The sequence below is a fragment of the Neomonachus schauinslandi genome, chromosome 10 (genome assembly GCF_002201575.2).
Source record: "Neomonachus schauinslandi chromosome 10, ASM220157v2, whole genome shotgun sequence".
Taxonomy (NCBI): Eukaryota; Metazoa; Chordata; class Mammalia; order Carnivora; family Phocidae; genus Neomonachus; species Neomonachus schauinslandi.
This window is the reverse complement of record NC_058412.1, coordinates 80,724,894-80,747,866: the sequence shown is the minus strand read 5'-3', so window position 1 is coordinate 80,747,866 and position 22,973 is coordinate 80,724,894. Positions and strand designations below refer to the sequence as shown.

General features: G+C 43.5%; 1 protein-coding gene across 1 annotated transcript in view; it reads right to left on the bottom strand.

Annotated features, from left to right (window-relative positions):
- The window catches only part of SLC9A4 (solute carrier family 9 member A4), a 67,917-nt gene extending 48,609 nt beyond the window's left edge, over positions 1 to 19,308 (bottom strand). The window contains exons 1-2 of the mRNA XM_021680286.1: positions 19,053 to 19,308; positions 12,533 to 12,996 (exon numbers count right to left, since the gene is read on the bottom strand). Of these exons, the coding sequence (XP_021535961.1) occupies positions 12,533 to 12,996; positions 19,053 to 19,308 (720 nt within the window). The remainder of the gene's footprint in view (positions 1 to 12,532; positions 12,997 to 19,052) is intronic.
- Positions 19,309 to 22,973: the final 3,665 nt, after the last annotated feature.

Sequence of the window (22,973 nt, the reverse complement as noted above, 5' to 3'; positions counted from 1 at the left end):
CCTCAAATTTATGTGAAGTCTTAACCTCCAGTACTGCAGAATGTGACTGGATAGGAGATAGGGTCTATTGAGAGGTAATTAAGTTAAAATGAGGTCACAAGGGTGGGGTCCTAAACCAGTAGGACTGATGTCCTTATAAGAAAAGGAAGGGGTACCAAGAGGGCGCACAGAGGAAAGGCCACGTTAAGACACAGCAAGAAGGCAGCCAGCTGCCAGACTGGAGGTGAGGTCTCAACCAGAAACCAACCCTGCCAGCACCTTGGTCTTGGACTTCTCCCAAAGTATGAGGAAATACATTTCTGTGGTATAAGCCTCCCAGTCTGTGCTATTTATTATGGTGGCCCTAACAGACTACTATGGGATCTCTGTCTTCCTGATTGCTTTGTGTGTCTTTTTAATTAATCCTCATTATTTAAGTTTGCCATAAACTCAATTCCTTAAAAACAAAAAGCCTAACTAATTCCTACACTCTACATATGTGTAAAAAGTATTGAAATTTCAGAATCACAGTAAAGATGATCCTTACTGTATGTCAGATACTGGAAAGGTACAGAGAATGTCAGAGGGAGCTGTACCCATCAATCTTCAGGAAATTAAATAATAAGCACAGCTAATTTTCTCTTTTGTTTGAAGGGTCGTGGACACATTAAACTCTGTCATAGAACATTTCCTTGACAACCACTGGCTCTGACGGGTAAAGGAAATCAACTAAGAACCCAGCAATGACTTTGCTGGCACTGCATAATGATATAAAATAAAAGACAGAATGGAGGAAGATTTAGCCTCACTCCTAAAGAAAGGAAAGCGACGATCTACAACCCCGGACAGGATATTTAACATGGGATTTACCGACTCTCCTAGGCTGGATATCCCGGAATATGTGTTGCTTAGAACCTCAGAGAACAAAGGCCAGGAAGATGACCTGAACAGATGTCAGAAAATTTAATAAAGAGAAGTGTGAGCAGCAGGATTTTATCCATGTAGGGCACAGCAAAGAAGCTTCTTTGAGAAATTCATTTTCAATGTAAAAAGCTTGAAAATTCTTCTCAGCTTGAAGAATGGTAGGAAGGAGTCTGCCAGCTTTCAAAGCTACAATTACCACCTACCAGCCAATGGCTTCCAAGTGTGCACATCCATTAGATCCTGCCCCCACCCTCCAGACTCCTATTTCTAAAACTAGGGAAAAACTCTTTTCAATGGCTTATAGGTATCTCAAACTCAGCAAGTCAAAACTCATCTAATAGTCATCACGTGGCCCCCACCAACACCTGTTCCTCGCCCATTATACGATCCAAGGAAGGTCGCAGCCTAGCACCCCTGACTCTACATCATACTGGCCTCCCCCACCCTCTCATCAGCTTAGAGCAAATGCCCACAGGACTATCTTTCACCATCTGGTGTTAATACACCAACATGGCAGGAAAAGTCATTTAAAGGCTATTAACCTCAGAACTTTTATTAACTATAAAAGCAAACATCAGCTGTGACCAGTAGATTTAAATTCATTGAAGACTAGCTCGGTGATTTGTGTCTTTGGAGAAACTGAACTCTCAGAAACCAAAAGGGGTTGCTCGGTAATATTTTTTTGTGAATAAATGAATGATGAATAAATGGATGATTCAGATTCAGGGGAACGCTGGCTCAATCAAACAGGACTGAAATTTGATCTTTAAAATAAAGGCACTGGATTTCATGATCTCTCTGTTTTCTCCCAGGCTGTGAGTCTCATACTCACTAAGGACCGCTGCTGGTCCTGGGTGGTGAGGGGTAAAATCTGGAGAACCAAAGCCCAGAGAGAATCTGTGGTTTCGCCTCTCCAACCCATGGCCTGGATATAATGTCACAGTGCAGCCTTGTACAACAGGTTCTGCTGGACCTACTGTTCGCTTTACATAATCATTGAGGAAGCTATAGGGAAACTATTTGTCAGCCAACTCATGGGGCTTTTCACCTGACACTGAGCGTATTTTTTCCATACAGCAGCCTGACACACCCAACTCACCCTTGAGAATGCTGTTGAAGAGGGTGGGCTCTACTGAAAACCACTGAACTAAGAAACTCTCTTGGCTCTTTGTAGTTCTAGGCTTTTCTCCCAAGTCAATGACTTTTATTAATGAATTATGTAATCTCCTAAGAAATCTCTATGGCTTGAAAGGGCAATAAGAAAATACAGAAGGGGGCACCTGGGTGGCTCACTCAGTTGAGTGAACAACTCTTGGTTTCGGCCTTCCGGTTTCTTGGTTTCACGGTGTCAGGGTCAGCTCAGGTCATGATCTCAGGGTTGGGAGATCGAGCCCCGCGTGGGGCGCACACTGAGCAGGGAGTCTGCTTGAGAGTCTCTCCCTCTGTCCCTCCCCCCACGTGCTCGCTCGCTCGCTCTCTCTCTCCTCTCTAAAATAAATAAATAAATCTAAAAAAAGAAAAGAAAATACAGAAGAATAGCCAGGTTCCTGGTTCTAGGGTAAGAAAAAGAATTTACAGATGAAAAGAAACAAGGCAAATGTTGATAGCCTGTGGCTCATCAAAGGCGGGGCATCGCTCCTTTGCTTCTGCATCTGGGCAATTAGCGCAGTCGGTGTGCAGTGCACGGTCCTTATGGTTTTGAAAGAACTGCTTCCACACACTTTTCTGTGATCATTCTGATTGTTCTCTAAAGACTTAAAGAGTTTGCTTTTCTCCTCAAGTGTTTCTTTTCCAAATCCATTTCCACAGCTGCTCAACCCTCCCTCCTGACAAAGGAAGGACAACTTGATAACCAGTGAGGCTTTGTTCTTTTTTCCTGCACTTGTGAGCTGGAGGGAGTTCTAACCACCCATAAAGGGCTCACAGCGTAGGCTGGTTGAAAATCAATTTATACAATTCCCACTTCAATCATTGTTTCGTCAACCCAAAGAAAATGAATGAAACAAGTGTTTGTGAATCAAATTTGAGGAATTCCAATGAAATAATGATTGCAGTGTCCCTCTCTGGCCCTGTACTGCTTAAGCTCCTGAACTGTAACATGCATCTAGGGGACAGATCTTTCAGGCTGCTGGTGAACAAGTCTACAGCATATTTGGGAGGTAAAAGTGTCACCCATTTGGGGACATTTAGGAGTCAGACTTGCCTCCTCCAGGTTGGTGAATCTCTGACCTCTCCAACATCCTGTTTGCATGGGAGTGTCCTCTGCCCTTCTGGTTTTCCAGCTCTTTCCATCTCTCCAGCCTGCTCCAAGCATTATCCCAAGCTATTCCTGTGGTTGCATCACACCTGGGTGCATGTGCGTGCATGTGCATGCACACACATGATCCCTTCAGGCCCCCACAGCCAGCACCATATTTCACTGTCAATGGCAGCTTTGGGCTAACTTCCAGATGTTTTGTTGAGAGTGCATGTCTGAAGGAAATCGCTTGGGTCCCAGGCTGGGTAAGCACCAGACACCTGCCCTCCCCGCACGGTGGGTCAGAAACAGCCCCGGGAGAGGTGTCTCACAGCTTAGGTGCACATGCTGAGCCCTTGGACGGGGGGTGAAGTTCACTCCCCAGACAACTAAAACCAACCAGCCAAGGCTCCATGGCCCAGTTTGTCTGAGGTTTAGGGCTTATCCCCATTTCTATGCCAACAGATGTCAATCAGATTGCCTTTCTCGTGTGGAACCTCCTCTCAAATACAGGAAGGGCAAAGGGTCATTTATTCATCACCTACCATGTCCCAGACATCTATGTGTATTTTTTCACATCCTCCTTGAAACCACTCTCTGAGGTCAGATTAATTGTCCCATTGTACACATTGGAAAATGGAGGCACAAATGGATTGAGTCACCTGCTCAAGACTGTACAACTTGTAAGGTTCACCTCCACCTTATACCCTGAGCTGCCTACATTCTTGTCCAGAGGAAACTGTCTACTTGTATGTGGAGCCTCTCACCTCCTATCTTAGGAGCCTGAATAAAATGAAAGGAAATAAGGAGGTAAAAAGAGGACAAGAAAACGTTGCCTACCACACCCACTGAAGAGTCAAGTTTGTGCACAGCACTTCTCTAGGAAAAGCTGAGATGGCCTGATGGACCAGACAATGTGGCATCACTTAGGATGTGAGATCTCTGGCTCGGAAGTACTGACGTAGGTGGACTTGTATTATTACTAACACCCGACTCTGACACCAGTATCGATGTGTGTGATTTATCCTACAACTCCGAGCAATTAACTCAATTGGAGATAGAGTAAGACCCCACAGGTTAAGGACTCAGTGCCACAAAAATGTCCTCCCCGCTCACACTCCAGATGTCAGTCACAAGTCCAGGTTGTCACCTGTGCCTCTGATCAACTGGATATAGAAAGGAGGTTCCAATACCCCCCTCCTCGGATTCGATTAATTTGTCAGAATGGCTCACAGAACTCCGAGAAGCATTTTACTGACCAGATGACCAGTTTGTTATAGAAGGATATAACTCAGGGCCAGCCAGATGGAAGAGATGCATAGGGTGAGATATGGGGACAGTGTGTGGAGCTTCCATGCTCTCTCCAGACACACCACTGTCCCGGAATCTCCACGTTCACGAACCCAGAAACTCAGAACCTGGTCCTTTTGGGGTTTTGTTTTTGTTTTTGGTTTTGGTTTTGTTTAAAGATTTTATTTATTTATTTGACTGAGAGAGACACAGAGAGAGCACGAGCAGGCGGAGCAGCAAGAGAGGGAGAAGCAGGCTCCCCACTGAGCAGGGAGCCCAATACGGGGATCGATCCCAGGACCCTGGGATCATGACCTGAGCCAAAGGCAGATGCTTAACTGACTGAGCCATCCAGGTGCCCCCCTTTTGGGTTTTTATGAAGGCATCATTACATAGGCACGATTGATTAGATAATTGGCTATTGGCCAAGCAGAGCCTTTCTCTGCTCCCTGGAGGTCTGGGAGTGGGACTGAAAGTTCCAACCCTCTACTCACATGGTTGGCTTCCCTGGCAACAGACCCCAAAACTTAGGTGACCTAGGGGCTTTCCAAACGTCACCTCATTAACATAAAAAAGACACCTTCACAGCTGTCATCCCTGAAAATTCCAAGGGTTTTATGAACTCTGTGCCCTGAATGGGGATGAAGACCAAATATATATTTATTATAAATCACAATATTACAGATACCAAATCTTCTGTACTTACTCTATGCCAGGCACCATTTTCATGTTTATGTGTATCAACTCACTTTAATTCTCACACAACCTGATCTCCATTTTACAGAAAAGAAACTGAGGCCCAGAGGAGTTCAGTAACTAGGGCAAAGTCACACAGCTGCAAGTCACGCAACCAGATATTGCACTAAGGCCAATGGCCTCGCCATCCATGCTCTTGGCCACACTTTACTGCCTTTAAATGACATCACTGGAGCTAGGACCCCTTGAAGGGAGGAAAGTCATAAACTAGAGAAAATCATAAAAGAAAATTCACCTCCACACAACTGTTTTTAAAAATCTTTCCCAGATCCTGGGATGCCTGGGTGGCTCAGTTGGTTAAGCGTCTGGCTTGGGCTCAGGTCATGATCCCAGGGTCCTGGGATTGAGCCCCGCATCGGGCTCCCTGCTCAGCAGGGAACCTGCTTCTCTCTCTCCCTCTGCCCCTCCCCCTCCTTGTGTTCGCGCTCTCTCTCTCTCTGTCAAATAAATAAATAAAATATGGTAAAAAAAAATCTTTCCTAGATCCATGCAGCTTCCTCTGACAAGCTATTCACTATTGTCCTAGCTTGGTTTAAACTTGCCATCTTGTACTCAAAACCAGCAAGGTCGATGGCTGCCCCTCCTCCATGAAGAGATTGCCCTAAGGGTCAAAGGCCCACCATTCATGTTCACATGCCCAGTGCCCAGGACAGCCCCAGCGTGAACAGAAGCTCCCTGAAGGTGTGAGAAGGAAGGACACTGGGACACTTCTCCCCCACTAGTATCTACCCACCTCAAGCATTTAGGCTCAGGGAGCAATCCTGCCGTTCAGTGTTGGAGCAGTGTGTCAGAGGGGAACACCTCAGTTTGCTTGAAGCTTCCTTGACAAATCCAAGTTCAAACTGAGTGTCACTCTTGGGAGTCGGGGAGGGAGAGCCGTGGTCCTGGACATGGCCGGAGCTGGGCAAGAACAGCCTCTGCACAGTCTCTCCTAGTCCCCAACGCCCCCATCCATTGATTCACTCTTTGTGTGGCCTTCATTCCTGCATTCCAGCCATTGACTCAGCAGCGCTTCAAGGCTCAGTGAGGCACGCTGGTCCCCGGAATGATGGCAGGAGCTGCTCGGAGAGAAATCACGGGCGTCACCTGGCAACTAGTTCGCCAAGTTAGGCTGGCAAAGGGATGGCAAGATGAGATGAGAGGAGGGCAGGGAATTCTAGCGTAAGGGGTCTGGCAATTTAGGATCTAAGGCCAGCAACAAGCATTCATAATAAACAGAGGGGTAAATTGAATGAAAGGTAGAATCTCTCTGTGAAGAAACTGGTGCTATGGTTTGCCAGCTTAGGAGAGCAGCCTGGAAAAGCAGTGGGAGGGCAACTTTTCACTATATCTTTTGGATCCTGAGCCACAGAATAAATTGTATCCAACAGACAACTTCCTGACAGTCTGTGTCTTTATGATAAAAATAACAATGAAGAACCATAAGCACCTGGCGATCTAGGAACTCAAAGGCTCAAAGAAGCGAGAAGAGCCAGCAGGAGATGTGAACCCAGATGTTCGAGTCCGAGGTGGGGGCGGGGGTGTCTCTGCTCATAACCCCTACATGCTGTCCTTTCACGCCATGGGGACAACAGCCTCTGCCACATTAGGTTGTTGTGAAGCTTGAGTAAGGAAATCTCCGTGAAGCACCATCCATGTGCGGGGCCCAAGATCTGGGCTGGGTCAGACATTTTCATTTGCCTCCCACTACTATTCTCTCATTCACTGTTGTCCTGGAGGGTGGACGCCAGCACAGCAAGATACCAAATGAATATATCACCAGGGAAAGGAATGAGAATCAGAGGGAAAGAAAGCGCAGGTGGAGAGGGAGAGGTGATGGATGGCATGAAGTACCAGTCAGGAGCCGACATGCTCTGGAGTCCTCTGCTCAGCTCCAGTCTCAGGCCGGGCCCGTGCTGGCTTCTTGGGCCTCTCCGATTAGATGGAGGAGGGGGAAGATGGGGAGAGATGGGACCCAAAAGAGACCTTGGTAGCATTGCTATGTTTCCTATTTAGCCAACGGACTCAGGAAAACCAGGGAGAACCGTCTGCTTACAGTAAATGACGTAGTGCCGTATTTCAAACCAGCCACCCACTCAGAGCAAGCCAACCACCCTGCTGTGTCTAGGAGCTGTTGTGACACAATGGCAGCCAACCCTCCCTGAGTAGTCACCACGTGCTGAGTACTCGAGACACTAGAAGTTTAGTATCAATTTTCCAGTGACCTTATGAGCTAAGGAATATCATCATCCCAATTTTACAGAAATGGGGCACAGAGATGATCACAATCTTTCCTGGAGCCACAGGTTGGACTCTGCCCAGTGAGCCAATTCTGAGAAAGAACACTGGCTTCACTGCTAAGTGGACGTGAGCCCAGTGCACTCGGAGGTAACACGCAGCTTCTCTCACATCCCTCTGGGTTCCAGGAGCTGAAAACTCGATGGGGCGCCTGGCTGCCTCAGTGGTAGAGCATGCAACTCTTGATCTCAGGGGTTGTGAGTTCAAGCCCCATGTTGGGTGTAGAGATTACTTAAAAATAAAATCTTTAGAGAGAAAGAGAGGGAAAGAAAGAAAGAAAGAAAGAAAGAAAGAAAGAAAGAAAGAAAGAAAGAAAGAGAGAGAGAGAGAGAGAGAGAGAAAGAAAGAAAGAAAGAAAGAAAGAAAGAAAGAAAGAAAGAAAGAAAGAGAAAGGGAAGAAAGGCAAGAGGTAATAATACAAGGAAAGAGATTGGAATAGGACAGAGCTGTGTATCTTGTCCAGACTGTCCTTAGTCAGGCAGCATGCCCTTGTTCAATTTAACTTCCTTTGCCTTGTTTTCTTCATCTGTGAAATGTGGTTATTAAGTCATGTGTCATAGTAAAAATGCAAGAATTTAATAAAATACTAAGGGTTGAAGTGACCCCACACAGGGCCCAGATATAGTAGCTGGATATAGTCACCTGCTGTGACTTTGGCCATGAGATTCAACTGGGGATACTAGTTATCATATTAGAGTTATTTGGGTTTTGTCTCTGCTCCCTCTGCCCACCATTAAGGGTGTGTTCTGGTGAAATGTTCAGCAAGAGGGAGAAATATGTGGGACAAGAGACCTGGAGGATCTGATTCAGTGGTATTTCGACAGTTCTGGAACAGCTCCTCTTTACTGAGAAAGCAGCTCTTCAGTGGATAAAGAGCTGTGGAGTTGTCACATGTAACCCACAAATCACAGATCGCTTTCCAGATGAGTCAGACTTTCTGCTGAAAGAGCATGCTTATGACTGTGGCCTTTGGGAAGGCCCCTTCCCCAATGAAAGGGTGAGTTCAAGGCCCTTTGCTCAAAATACAACTGGACTGCATTAAATACCAGTTGCTTTCAAACTGCTTTCTAAATCTGGCCCTGGAGCTTCTCTGGTTTCACATTGGGCCACAGAAGTGCCCCAGCACACACTTAATACTCACTGTGCTGTGGGTGACCACAGAGTGACCCAGGAGTGACGTGTGGGCAACCCCCCTGGAGCCAACACAGCAACAGCTTCGCCCATTGGAGGTCATAGCAGTGCCCTCAGCAGATACTCTGGTCGGTTGAAAATTATAATTTTATTTTGAAATGATCATTAAAAAAAAAGTCCAAGTGGAAACGATTAAACTTTGGGAAAGTCAAACAAATGTTGCTAGCCAAGAAACCCCGACCAGAAACCAAGCTGTGATTGGCTCTACATGTAAAATCTAGGAGAAAATTCAGGGGGACATCAGATTCTCAAGTTCAGAGGCAATACCAAAGAGGTAGCAGAGTCCAGTGTTATAAATAGCACATTCTGGGAAAATTACAAGAGGTGGTATTTAGAAAGTCACTGGTGAAGGAAAGGTTGAAGAATTAATTACCTCAGATAGGGCTGCCAAGAGGTGGCTTTGATGTTATCACAGATAAGCCTCCTCAGTGACACTGCTGGGAGTGGGGGTTGCACTAAGCAAGTAACAGCAAATAACTTGGATTTAAGTGAAATCTTTGGGAGATGAACTGTGAAATGAACACATCACGGCTCAGAGGGGCCATCTTGGGAGTGGATAGGTTCCCAGCTGAGGCCACTTTCTCCACTGTAATAACACGGAGAGGATGAAATATCTAAAGACAGAATGGGGTGAGGAAAGCGGATCTCAGAGTCAATCCGGCCCAGTGTGAGGAGAGAGCAGCCCTTGTTCCAAACATAACTTTGCTTTAGGTCGAGATACATCAGCTACTCTCAACTTAAAGGCAAGAAGCCATGAGTTCTTAAACGTCAGCAATCACCTGAGGTGCCTGTTTAAAATACAGATGGCCAGGTTCCATTCTCGGAGAGTCTGGGATGGAGTTTGGACATCCAAATATTCATGAGCCCCACTGAGGTGATTCTGAGGCACATGGCAGGAGTCTGGAGTCTGGAGTCCCAGTCTCTCCTCCCAGTTTCTGACAAATTGGCTTCCTGTGGAACTTGCCCAGAAGAAAAGAATGTGGAGCCTTGATGAGTCTAGCATCTTGCTGAACAGCTGGAGATTCGCATTATGAATCAATAAATTGACTTCCAACCTCATGTATGGGTCTCCTTCACTTGGTGAGTTGACCCTAGATATCTTGGATTACTTTTTAGGAGCCTTTTGCCCCCTGTACTATTGTTTTTTGCATGAAGTCCTCACTATAAAGTATTGTGTGCCAGATGAATTAAATAGCTAATTGTAAAAGGGGAAAAAGAAAAAAACATAATGTTTGTGGGGCGCCTGTGTGGTTCAGTCGGATAAGTGGCCGACTCTTGATTTCAGCTCGGGTCATGATCTCAGGGTTGTGAGATGGAGCCCCGTGCCAGACTCTGCACTTAGCAGGGAGTCTGCTTAAGATTCTCTCTCCCCCTCTGCCCCACCCCCCGCTGGCACTCACTCTCTCTCTCTAAAATAAATAAATAAAATCTTTAAAAAAAAAAAAGAAGTATAAGGTTTGCATGTTCTTTGGTTAGATGCAATCTCTGCAAACAAAATATGAAACCCAGGGGCAATAGAAGAGTGCATTAGGTTTGAGCTCATAAAAATGTAAAACTTTTATAGGATAAATAATACCATAGTTTAAAAAATTTTAAGTTACAGAATGAGAGAAAGTATTTGATTTGCATGTAATACTCAAAGGTTTAAAATTTAGATAATTTAATGAGTTTCTACGAGATCAATTAAAAAAATTAAAAAACAGCAAAGAAAAATGGACAGGATGTGATACTTGCATACAATAATTGGGACATACTTATTTAAAAAATCCATTGTTTATATGAAATTTCAATTTAACTGAGTGTCCTGAGTTTTGTTTTTTGGTTTTTGCTTTTTTTTTTTAAGTCTGGCAACCCTAAGAGGATATGAACTTCCAGTTTACAGAATGAGAAAAACTAATGATCCAAGATCATTGAAGAGATATATACAAATTAAAACAAAGATGCCTAACCTGTTTTTGCTCACTCGATTGGAAAACATTAAGAAGCAGTGTCCCTTGTGGGCTTCGATAAAGAAAATATTTACTATATTAATATTTAATGCCCTATGGAAAATGTAAGACCATAAGGAGTTTTGGAAAATTCTAGCAACTATGGTATAAGACCTAAAATTAAGGTCCAATGCTATGTGCTACCTTGACATTTGGTAAAGCTGGGAGGGTCCTGAATGACATAACTGCAAGCTCTCTTCCCCAATCTGATCGCTTGCTGGCCAGATAGCCCTCCTTACCAATCGGACCGGGCACAACACCTGTTCATCCCTGAGTATTAGGTGTCAGTCTCCTGACAGCCTGTGGAATTATGCAAAATAAGCCAATCACGTCATCCTCTGGGAACCAGGAGGCACCTCTCTTCTTGTTACTACAAAACCTTAACCCCATACCCCTCATTGTTCTCTCTGTTCCCAAGTGCAGCACCCATGTGGCCCTGTGTCGTGTGCGGTGTCCTCATCCCCTGGGCTGTGAGTGTATGTATCTAACTGGTGTCATCCCTTTATTGTCAGCTGTCACTCCCTATCCCTGGGGCAGGAATCCTTCCCTCATCAACCCGACGAAGAGGAGGTGATTAAAACAGCAGCATCTTTCAAATTTTTGAAGGTATCCACTTTCGAAATTTCACTTCCAACAATATAGCCTACAAAATACTCACACAGACAAAAAGAGATGCATGCAGAAACAAGAATATTCATCGCAACATTGTATTTTTTAAAATTGAAAAATTGGTGGCAACCTGAATATCCATCTGTTGGGAAATGGTTAAATAAATTATTGTCAATGTAATCTGCGAAATACTACCTAACTACTGAAATGATATAGAATGAGTTCCAGGACTTGTTATATTTAAGCAATACATATACCTGCACCCAATTTATGCAAAATAATATACACCTACATATATGTGTGTGTCTGTATGCATATATACATATATACATATAATAAAGACAGGGAAGGAAAATGCCAAACTGATCAAAGAGGTTGCTTAGAGGGTGAGGAGAGGGACAAGGGGAGGCTTTTGTGATTTTTTGCTGTGTAATTTTGTACTGTTTGAGTCTTCTACGCTGAAAATGCATTCTAGTATCACTTATGTGATGTGATAGAAATTTAAAGGTAAGAAAAGTAAATCAAACGATATAAAGTCTCATAGACTAACACATGGTGAAGGTTTGTAGTAATGTAACACAACTAAGCAATGGGAGTGGCTAGTCTGAATATTCCAGCACCCAGGACATCTTCTGGGCCTTAACGCTATGTGTTGACTTAGCCCGTTAAATTTTTCTCAGCTTCTCTCCAGAAGGAGTCCTAACGCAAAAATGCCTCATTCACATATTCTGGAGGAGACAGGTAATCAAGACTGATATGCCAGCTAACACATTTTTGCAAATCCTTTTCAACTCCCTTCCTACCCCATCTTTTATTTAACTTCATCATCTGATGCAACATGTTAAAAACAAAACAAAACAAACAAAAAGTATATAAAGAGAAGGAGGATGAGGTCCAGTGAACGAGAGAAAAGAAAAATGGTTAAGTACTGTTTATTCCAGTGTGAAAACCAGACGAGCCCTTGGCAACTGTTTCTTGCTTGCTAAGTGAAAACTTGAATTTAACTAAACAATGATTGGTATGTCCTCTCCTTTTTCTCTCTTTAAAGAAGCCATTTATTTGGCTAGTGATTGACAAGCAGCATTAGTGAGCAATCACGTACTTGATGCAGATCCTAAGGGAAGTCACCAGAACTCGGGTCACACTCCATTGACCAAAGCCTATCCCTGCCCTGCCAAGGCCAAGTCCCGCTCAGCCTTCTCCATTTGCCCTGAGGACGGACTCCTGTCTCCAGCTCCACCCTGACCCCTGCTCTCCCTGGGGACGTTCTTTGACATCTCACCACACTAATGCCGTCATTGAGAAGGGCCTCCCCGAAGATCATCATGTAGAGTGGCTCATTCACCCGCGCCTCCTCGAACACAGCCAGCACAGCCACGGGGTCCACGGCCGAGATCAGGCTGCCGAACAGCAGGTTCTGAAGCAGGTTGACATCACTGAGGCCAAAGGCTTTGATCTGGCAGATGAGGTAGAGGGAGAGGCCAATGCCAAAGGCATTGATAAGGGCCCCCAGGCCTGCCCACCACAGGATGGACCCAATGTTCTCAAAGAAGGGCCGGGTGGGCATGAAGTAACCACCCTCCAGGACAATGGGTGGAAGGAGGTACAGGAAGTAGATGCTTGAATCCATGACGGGAGGAGATTTATGGTCGGTGCCAAAGATGATGGCACCCACCAGAGCCCCAACGATGATGAGGAGGCAGCTTTCTGGCATGAGGCCTGGCAGTCTGTGGTAAAGATGGAAGCCTAGGGAAGAGCGGAGAATCACATTTAGATGTTTGCAAGTAAAATGGCTCTGGCCAAGAAGATACCAGGGGACTGGTGTAGAAGAGGCCTTCTAAAACTAAGCAGAGGGGACCTTGCGTAGGCTGGTTTGCATCCCTGAGCCTCAGCACCCCATCTTTAGTGGGGACTAGAAATGTCATGGGGTCTTTCAATCAGGTCAAGTACTTAACATGCCAGGCCCAGTGCAGGTCTCAGAGCAGTCCTCAGCCAGCTGTCCCCTCCCCCTCCTCCTTCCTGCTTCCCCCCTTACAGGGTCTGAGAGGGCAGTCGGGAAAGAGGAGCAAGGAGGGTGGAGCTCCTTTGCATTCCTGCAAAACCCACCTTTGAGGCCCATTCAGAGTCAATAACAGTCACCTAAACATCAGCTTCTTCCAAACTTCCCTTCCACCAAACCAATGAATGAAAATTTAGTCCTTTATTGTATTTTCCTTATTTAACCAATGACACGCCATCTGGTCAGCCATGTAAGAAGGAAATCAAGGGGCACCTGGGTGACTCAGTTGGTTGAGCGTCTGACTCTTGGTTTTGGCTCAGGTCATGATCTTATGGGTCGTGGGATGGTGCCCCGAGCATGGGGCTCCATGCTCAGTGGGGAGTCTACTTGAGGATTCTCTCCCTCTGCCCCTCCCTCCACTTGCAAACTCTCTCTCTTTCTAAAATAAATAAATAAATCTTTTAAAAAAAGGAAGGAAATCAAGTTGCATTCCCTGAATCCCCATCACTTTGCCCTTGTGCAATTCCCTTCTCGTCATCTATGTCTCAGTAGCTGTCCCTTAAGACCGTCTCCTCCTCCCTATTTGTACAGTTACCGCCTTTATGTAGGGGCTCCCCATTTCCCATCCTGACTTCTGCACTGGCTTCCTGACCTCGTATCTCACCCTCAACCCCGCGGCTCATTCCAACTTCCGCTGCCAGATGACTTTTCCAAACCACATGTATCTATACTCATCTCATTCCCCACCTAAGACATCTGAAGGCACACAAAGCATCTCACAGATTTTAAACTGAGGATTATTTGTGAAGCATCCTTGGGCCAAGACCAACTCACTGCCAAGCACTGTGTGTGACATGGTGAACCAAACATGTTTATTACAATTCCAGCTATTGATGAAATTTCAGAAATAAGACATTAACAAATAAGAAGACAAACACAAGGCAACATAGAAGAATGCAGTGAAGTGTATATTGACTATATCAACAAACAGGAGAAGAAATCAGAGCACAGCAGGCCACTCTGGGGTTCTCTCCAAGTCAATATCCCTCCCACCCAACACTACCCGTGTGCATCCTACGTTATAGCCAACCACACAAAGCAGCATTAGTGAGCAATCACGTACTTGTGTACGTGTTCACAAAGGTGAACCCTGTGGTTCACCTTTCCTGTCTTCATTTATTCCTGCCTGGATTGTTCTTTTCTTCAACTTATTTAGGTCCTGCTCGATCTTCAAAATTAAACTTTTCCCAACCACTTCCCAAGGAAATCATATGTCTTCCTCTGAATTACTGTAATATTTTATCAGTATCTGTCTAACAACAATGTTTTTTTTCTATCGTTTTCTGTGCATGCCTATCTCTCCTACTAACCTCCAAATTCTTCCAACTTGGACAGAATGGCATACAACTCTTTATCTCCCCAAAGTGCTTAGCAATGTGTCTTGCCCACGACAGCTGGTCTATTTGGTGGAAGAATCTGTAAGTGTGTACATGAATGATTGATCCAATTAAATGTTCACCAGAGAAGCTTTTATATGGGAAGTAGAAATTGAACAGGTTGTTGGGGGATGACTAGGACTTACATAGTTGGACAGCAGAATGGAAGAGATTTTAGGTGGGGAGAACTCCAAGAGAAAAAGTAGAGAGACAGGAATGGCCCAGTCAGATATGTCTGACATTCATTGAGGAGATCCACCTGGCTGGAGCAAATTATGAATGAAGAAGAATATTGGAAGAAGAGTCAGTAGATGATTGAGCCAAATAAGAGAGGGTCTTGAGTTCAAGGCTAAGGAGTAAAGATTTCTCCCACAGGCCACAGGGAGCCACTGAATGTCTCCTTAGGAATTTTAATTTTAATTCCATTTTAACCATTCTGACAGGTAGGAGGTGGTATTTCATTCTGGTTTTGATTTGTATTTCTCTGGTGATGAGTGATGTTGAGCATCTTTTCATGTGTCTGTTGGCCATCTGGATGTCTTCTTTGGAAAAATGCCTGTTCATGTCTTCTGCTCATTTCTTAACTGGATTACATATTTTGGGGGTTTGGGGAATGCAAATTGGTGCAGCCAAGCTGGAAAACAGTATGATGGCTCCTCAAAAAGTTAAAAATAGAACTACCTTATGGCCCAGCAATTGTACTACTAGGTATTTACCCAAAGGATACAAAAATATAGATTCGAAGGGGCACATGCACCCCAACGTTTATAGCAGCATTATCAACAATAGCCAAACTATGGAAAGAGTGCAAGTGTCCATCAACTTATGAATGGATAAAGAAGATGTGGTGTATATATACAATGGAATATTACTCAGCCATCAAAAAGAATGAAATCTTGCCATTTGCAACAATGTGGATGGAGCTCGAGTGTATTATGCTAAATGAAATAAGTCAGAGAAAGATAAATACCACATGATTTCACTCATAGGTGGAATTTAAGAAACAAAACAGATGAACATGAGGGGAGAAAAAAGAGAGAGAAGCAAACCATAAGAGACTCTTAACTCTAGAGAACAAACTGAGGGTTGATGGGGGGAGGTGGGTGAGGGGGATGGGCTAAATGGGTGATGGGTATTAAGGAGGGCACTTGTTGTGATGAGCACTGGGTGTTATACGTAAGTGACAATTTAAATAAAACTTTAAATTAAAAAATTACAATAAAATAAAAGGAATATATTTTTTAAAGATTTTATTTATTTTTCCACAGAGAGAGAGACAGCGAGAGAGGGAACACAAGTGGGGGGAGTGGGAGAGGGAGAAGCAGGCCTCCTGCTGAGCAGGGAGCCTGATGTGGGACTCGATCCCAGGACCCTGGGATCACGACCCGAGCCAAAGGCAGACGCTTAACGACTGAGCCACCCAGGCTCCCTAAAAGGAATTTTAAGTACAGCCATCCAAAGAGCATGTAGGTTTCCCTGATCACAGCTTTGAATTTCCTTTGTTATCAGCGGGCAGGTTATTATGATAGAATATAATTAGTATCAAGGGACATTGTCCAAAACCACAAGCCTACCCACTGGCTTCAAGACCATTTTAAGGCCTCCTTCAAGAGTTTGAGAGTACTACTCTCTCCATTTCCTAACAACAACTTTCCCTTCCTCCTCCCTGCCCTCCTCCTCCTTCTTCCTCTTCTTCAGTTAGTGTTTATTTTAACTACACTGAATTTTTTAACATGTAAAAGAGGTGGAAGAGCCTACAGTGTGATTTTCTCTGGCCCTGTGTCTCCCCAGTTTGGTCCTTCTTCCAGGAATCGAGTTTCCTGAAACGCATCCAACATGCACCTGTCTTAAGCCAAATTACACCTAGGCAGTGGTAGCAGGAAGAGGCGCCATGCACTGTAAAGTAGGGCATTGTAAGGAGAAATGCCGTGTGCATCACACTCTACAACTCTCCTTCCCTTTCCTGATGGACAGCAGAGTCAGTCACTTTGAGAGTCTACAACTCTAGTGCCTGAAATTTAAATGGCCACAAATAACAACGTCCTGCCTGAAAGTCAAAGAGGGCCATACAATTCCATTCTGCCCAATGATTCAAGGAACACCCTTCTGTAATGCTCCAAGAAGCAGAACCAAAATAAAAGATAAACAACAAAATCTGAGGTGACTCTGTATTATCGTTGTTCTATAATATTCTTCTATAACACACATAGTTGGCTGTTTTAAAAAGGATTGGAGGAGAGTCGTGATGTTCTTGTGTCCAAATGCCTACCAGGCAGTGCTAGATTCATCTGTTTTCCCCATTACACTAAGCCCCTTAAGGCCAGGAACCATGGTCATTCCCACATATGGTAGGGGCATTCAATAAATGTGTCTTGACAGAATGACTGAGTGAAAGAATGAACGTTAAATGTAATGATTATTAATTATGTTTTGATTCAAGTTTTACAATATAGAATCTAAAAAAAATCTATATAGATTCCTTATGTGTGAAAGTTTTATGTCATTTTTTTTTGCCCCAGGCAAATGAACCACCACATATAAAACTACAAGCCCAGTACTTGACACATAAGAAATAATAATCATTAAGTATAGCCTTCTTTTCATGTGCAATATAGAAATAGTATGAGTTCTTAAAGACTAGTGAATATGAAATTGTATTTGAATAAGCATGATCCAACCGATAACCTACTGAAGTTAGTTTCTTTTTCTAAAATATGTTGAATTTCACCAAAATGAAAATCAAGAACATTTAAGTCAGTAGTCCTGTGAACAACAGTGTCCTTACCATCCTCTGAGCTTCTAGACATAGTGGGTCTGGGTACGTACAATACTCTAAAAAAAAAAACAATCTGTGTATTATGCTAATATAAAACCAAGATAAAATATATCCTCCTGTATTGAGCCTTTTAGTGACATAGAATGTAAACCTCTTTGCCACTAGAAAATCCTTATTTGCACCAAAAGGAGGTCTTAGAAATAATTTCACAGCTGGGTACACGGAGACTTAGAAAGACAAGGTGACTAGTTGGTCAGTGGCAGCTCTAGTTCCTTGCCTCCCAGACCAACTTCCGCCATTACTGTAAAGAGGGAAGGAGTGGGTGGAGACAGTATTGTTCACAAAGGAAAACTCAAGATCCACATAAGATCACTTTGAATGATCTCAGTGCCCATGTGGTTGCATGAAAGGTGGTAGAACCCTAGCTCTGAACTGAGAACATTAACCCATTAGAAAGCCATTTTTCACCTGAGCACTTTTTAGAAATAACGTGAGACCCTCTGTGTAATTTAATGCTTTGACAAATCACACAGGAGTTCTTCAAATTAACAATTTCCATTCACTCTTCACACTTTACTAGCTCAAAATGAATAGCAATTGTGAAGGACCATCTAGTGAATACACCAGTACCCCCGTCATCCCCGGGGAGGGAGTTAGATGAGTAGACAGAGCCCACAGTCCTGATCCCCGGGAGTTATCTGCCAGATCCCATGGATCAACCCTTACTTCACACCCAGGCTAGAGGAAAATTATAAAGAAGCATCAAAATGAATCATAGATTCTATCCCAATAGGACAACTTATCTACTCAAGTAACAAAGATCATAACAGAGGCAAAGGAGATGTCATGCTTAATAATTGAGATAACTGTATCAGTTTTTCACTCTGGAATAAGCTGGTTTCAGGGAGACAAGGGGGTGGAGTTAGGGATTAACTGATCACAGAGTGTAAACCATTATTTTGATTAGAATTTAATTCATGAACTCGAATTCCCTTTATTTCACAAAGGAAACCTGAGGTGCCCCAGCAGTGCCATTTGGCTCAGGCGTAAACCAGTATGTTACCGACATATCCTCTCTTATGCCCCCACATCCCACCACTGAGTGATATAAGAGTGGCCTGTGATTGTCTTGTTCCTTGCTTTCTGTCATTCTGCAAGGAATACATGTCACTTTTAAAGAATAAACAAAGGGAGTCATTGATGAAGCCCACAGTTACATGGCCAAGAATGAAGGAAGAATATTCTACAGAAGAATATTCTGTAATTTCCAGTGGACATCATCCCGAGGTCTAATGCCTTATGCTCTAGTTTTTAAGGCATAGAACTTGAGATTTTTACATGCCAATAATGTCACATAGGTGTCACCCTGAAATAAGAAGAAATCCCAGAACCCAGAAGTATGCTCAAATTTCAAAGCACAATCCTGAGGTGTTACGTGGCTTTATAAAAAGCAGTTACGACTTCCCCTTGACTCTAAGGAACAGATTTTTTTTTTTTTATGTAATAGCAGTAACAGTTAAAATCTGTGTAGTTCACCACCTCCGAGGCACATGGAGAACGATTCCCACAACCAGGTGTTTGGGGGACTTACCTATTTTTGCAAGGGATGCTAGAAGTATCCAGAGGGTGACCTCATAAGGAATTTGCACGTAGTCATAATCAAGGGCAAAAACAGATATCTTCTCGTTTACCTCTGAACTGGCAGCAGCAAACCGAACGTTAGCTTCATGCTGGGCAGTGGAATTTGTGGCTTCGTTCAAATCTGAAGATGCCTCAGAACACTTGAGGGCCACTAGCAGTAGCACCCAGTTCCAAGGACTGAAAGGCACAAGCATCTGAAAACCCATGCTGTGGGCTTCTCCTACCCTGTGTGTGGTTGTGTGCCACACATCGGCCGTGAGGAGGGTTTCTAGAGAGCAGAGGCGTCTACCTGGGTCAGAGGTAACATACGTGCAGTCTGTGGGTCATTCCAAGAAGAGTCCGAGCGTGTCATTGAATTCTGAATGTCGATGTTTTCAAATCACCTTTAAAGGATTTGTGTCCAGATAAGTCAGCTTCTGGCTCAAAGGCCAGGGAAAAACATGCCTTCATTCAACGCGCTGTTTCCTCACTTCACTGCACACTGGTGTCATCTTGTGAGTGAAAATTAAAAAGGATACCACGGTGTGCATTCCAGAGATCACTGGAGTCCTTCTGACTAGGAAGGGAATCCTTCCCTCTCCACCGGGTCTCAGTAAGGAGCTACCTGTCCTGCACCTGCTCCTTGTCTCCTCCCCCTGCTCTCACACTTGTTTTGAATGGGCAAGGCTGCAGGTAGCTCCTGCACTTAATTATTTGCTCTGATAGGACTTTTGTAATGTAATGCTCTCCTTGAGCGTTTTCCGGGGGTTACGCTGCTGACACCTAGTGGGCAGCCGCAATATGACACCTCGGCATGTTTAATGAATGATTAAGGTGGTCTTCTAATTATCATCCACACAAGGGCGTTTTTGAAAGTAGAGAAGAACGATTGATAATTATGCCAGACTCTAGGTGTCAGCCAGGATTATCCTGGAATCATATGGTCTCTGTAAATTGGGAAGGAAGAGGAGGTAGCATAACATATGACCAAACTCATGTGCAGTAACTCAAAGAAAGTTCTCGGTTTCCATGAAATTTACACAGAAAAAAAAAAAAAAGAGAGCAGCAGAACAAGTTTCATGAAATACATTTAAAACCTAGTTTAAAAAAAATCTCCATGGCACATCCAAATTTTTCATTTTAAAGAATTTTGTTAATTACGGTCTATTTGTTCAAAAAGAACAGTACCACACAGAGTGTTTATGGAAGAATTTGAAATGGATTCCAGGGATCTACTTCTGCTTCTTTTACATCTGGCCGGGTGGACTTAACCCGATTAGTTACCTTTCAAAGCATCCTTTTCTGAAAACAGGGAGGATAATAATATCTACCTCATCGACTGGCTAGAAGCATTAAATGAGATAAAGCAAGGAAAATCTCTGGCATTTAACTGGCACTTAATAAATGTTGGTTTTTATTATTTTTACTCACATTTCTTATGCTATAGGAAAATAAGAACTCTGTTGCAATGCGGAATAGCGCTCAATAGAAAATGAAAATTATTCTCCATAAACAGTCTCAACGCCTCTTCCATATCAAACTGAAGGGCAATTTATATATATTTTTTGTTCATGTTAGTGAAAGTGGATCACTCCCACCCTCCACCCCATGCTCAGCAAAGATCACTGGAAAACAGAGCTACCTCTGTTGAGGAAGGCTAGCATCTAGATGCAACTTCTTAATAAGACAAGGATTAAGAGTTCATATATGGATTTTTTTTTCTCTTTCCTTTGCAATTTGGCTCTAAAAATAGATCCAATTTAGTCACTAAAATGAGAGGTTGACCTCAAGCAGGTCACCATATTGGGCCAATATTTTTTTCAGAAAAGTTGACATGCATAGCCTTGTAATGGAAAACTTCCTTAGAATAGATATTTTATCTTTTCATTTGCATTTCTGTTTTACTTCTGTTTTCTAAAAAGAAATGGGAGAGAATTTCCCATGGTGCTCCATGACAAGATGGAAACTAAGAATCAGAAAACCTCTGTTCTCCGGCATTAATTACCTGCTTCACTCTGGGAAAGACACTTTACCTGTTTTGAGCCTCAATTTTATCATCTATAGACTGAAGATGCTGTCCACTCCAGATATCTTTTCCTGCTCTAAAATTTCAAATCTTTGTGAATATATTACAACGTCTTTTGCCGTACAATCAACTGGTAACTGAGAGTACAATCACTATCAGAGAAGTGATGCCAAGGTCAGAGGATAGTGAGAGGAAAACTTGAATTCTACAGCAGTTGACCACCTTGTCTTCCAGGTTGAGGTTTGCTGTCCCCATGTCCCCTCCCCCCCCCCCGCCGAGGGGTCAACCCTTGGTACCACTTCCACCCATGCAATAGTGCTTCCACACAGCTGCCTGAAATATTCTTTCTAAAATTGCCTTCTTAATCCTGGTTCTCTAGAAATCAGTGTGAGACAAAGCTTATATGAGTGGTGCAAACCAAAGGTAGCAAAGTGAGAGAAAAAAGGAAGCAAGGGAGAAACGCTTCTAGAATGGTGGTGTGAGGAGCTCTATAGACCCTCTCCCTAGTGTTAGGGAAACACTCATAATTGGGAAGATCTACTGAAAATAAAGAGAACAGCCCTTCAGTCTGTGGAAATTGTCCTATAGGCATACAGCAATTAAAGACGATCTCTTTTTTTGTGTGTGTGGCTTTTTTTTTTTATTATGTTATGTTAATCACCATACATTCCACCATTAGTTTTTGAGGTAGTGTTCCATGATTCCTTGTTTGTGCATAACACCCAGTGCTCCATGCAGAACGTGCCCTCCTCAATACCCATCACCAGGCTAACCCATCCCACCACCCCCCTGCCCTCTAGAACCCTCAGTTTGTTTCTCAGAGTCCATCGTCTCTCATGGTTTGTCTCCCCCTTCAATTTCCCCCCCTTCATTTTTCCCTTCCTGCTATCTTCTTCTTTTTTTTTTTTAAACATATAATGTATTATTTATTTCAGAGGTACAGATCTGTGATTCAACAGTCTGACACAATTCACAGTGCTCACCATAGCACATACCCTCCCCAATGTCTATCACCCAGCCACCCCATCCCTCCCACCCCCCACCACTCCAGCAACCCTCAGTTTGTTTCCTGAGATTAAGAATTCCTCATATCAGTGAGGTCATATAATACATGTCTTTCTCTGATTGACTTATTTCGCTCAGCATGATACCCTCCAGTTCCATCCACGTCGTTGCAAATGGCAAGATCTCATTCCTTTTGATGGCTGCATAATATTCCATTGTGTGTGTATGTGTGTATATATATATATATATATATATATATATATATATATATATATACCACATCTTCTTTATCCATTCATCTATCGATGGACATATGGACATCTTGGCTCTTTCCACAGTTTGGCTATTGTGGACATTGCTGCTATAAACATTGGGGTGCACGTACCCCTTCAGATCCCTACATTTGTATCTTTGGGGTAAATACCCAGGAGTGCAATTGCTGGATCGTATGGTAGCTCTATTTTCAACTTTTTGAGGAACCTCCATACTGTTTTCCAGAGTGGCTGCACCAGCTTGCATTCCCACCAACAGTGTAGGAGGGTTCCCCTTTCTCCTCATCTGCACCAACATCTGTCATTTCCTGACTTGTTAATTTTAGCCATTCTGACTGGTGTGAGGTGGTATCTCATTGAGGTTTTGATTTGGATTTCCCTGATGCCAAGCAATGTTGAGCATTTTTTCATGTATCTGTTGGCCATTTGGAAGTCTTCTTTGGAAAAATGTCTGTTCATGTCTTCTGCCCAACTCTTGACTGGATCATTTGTTGTTTGGGTGTTGAGTTTAAGAAGTTCTTTATAGATTTTGGATACTAGCCCTTTATCTGATATGTCATTTGCAAATATCTTCTCCCATTCTGTCAGT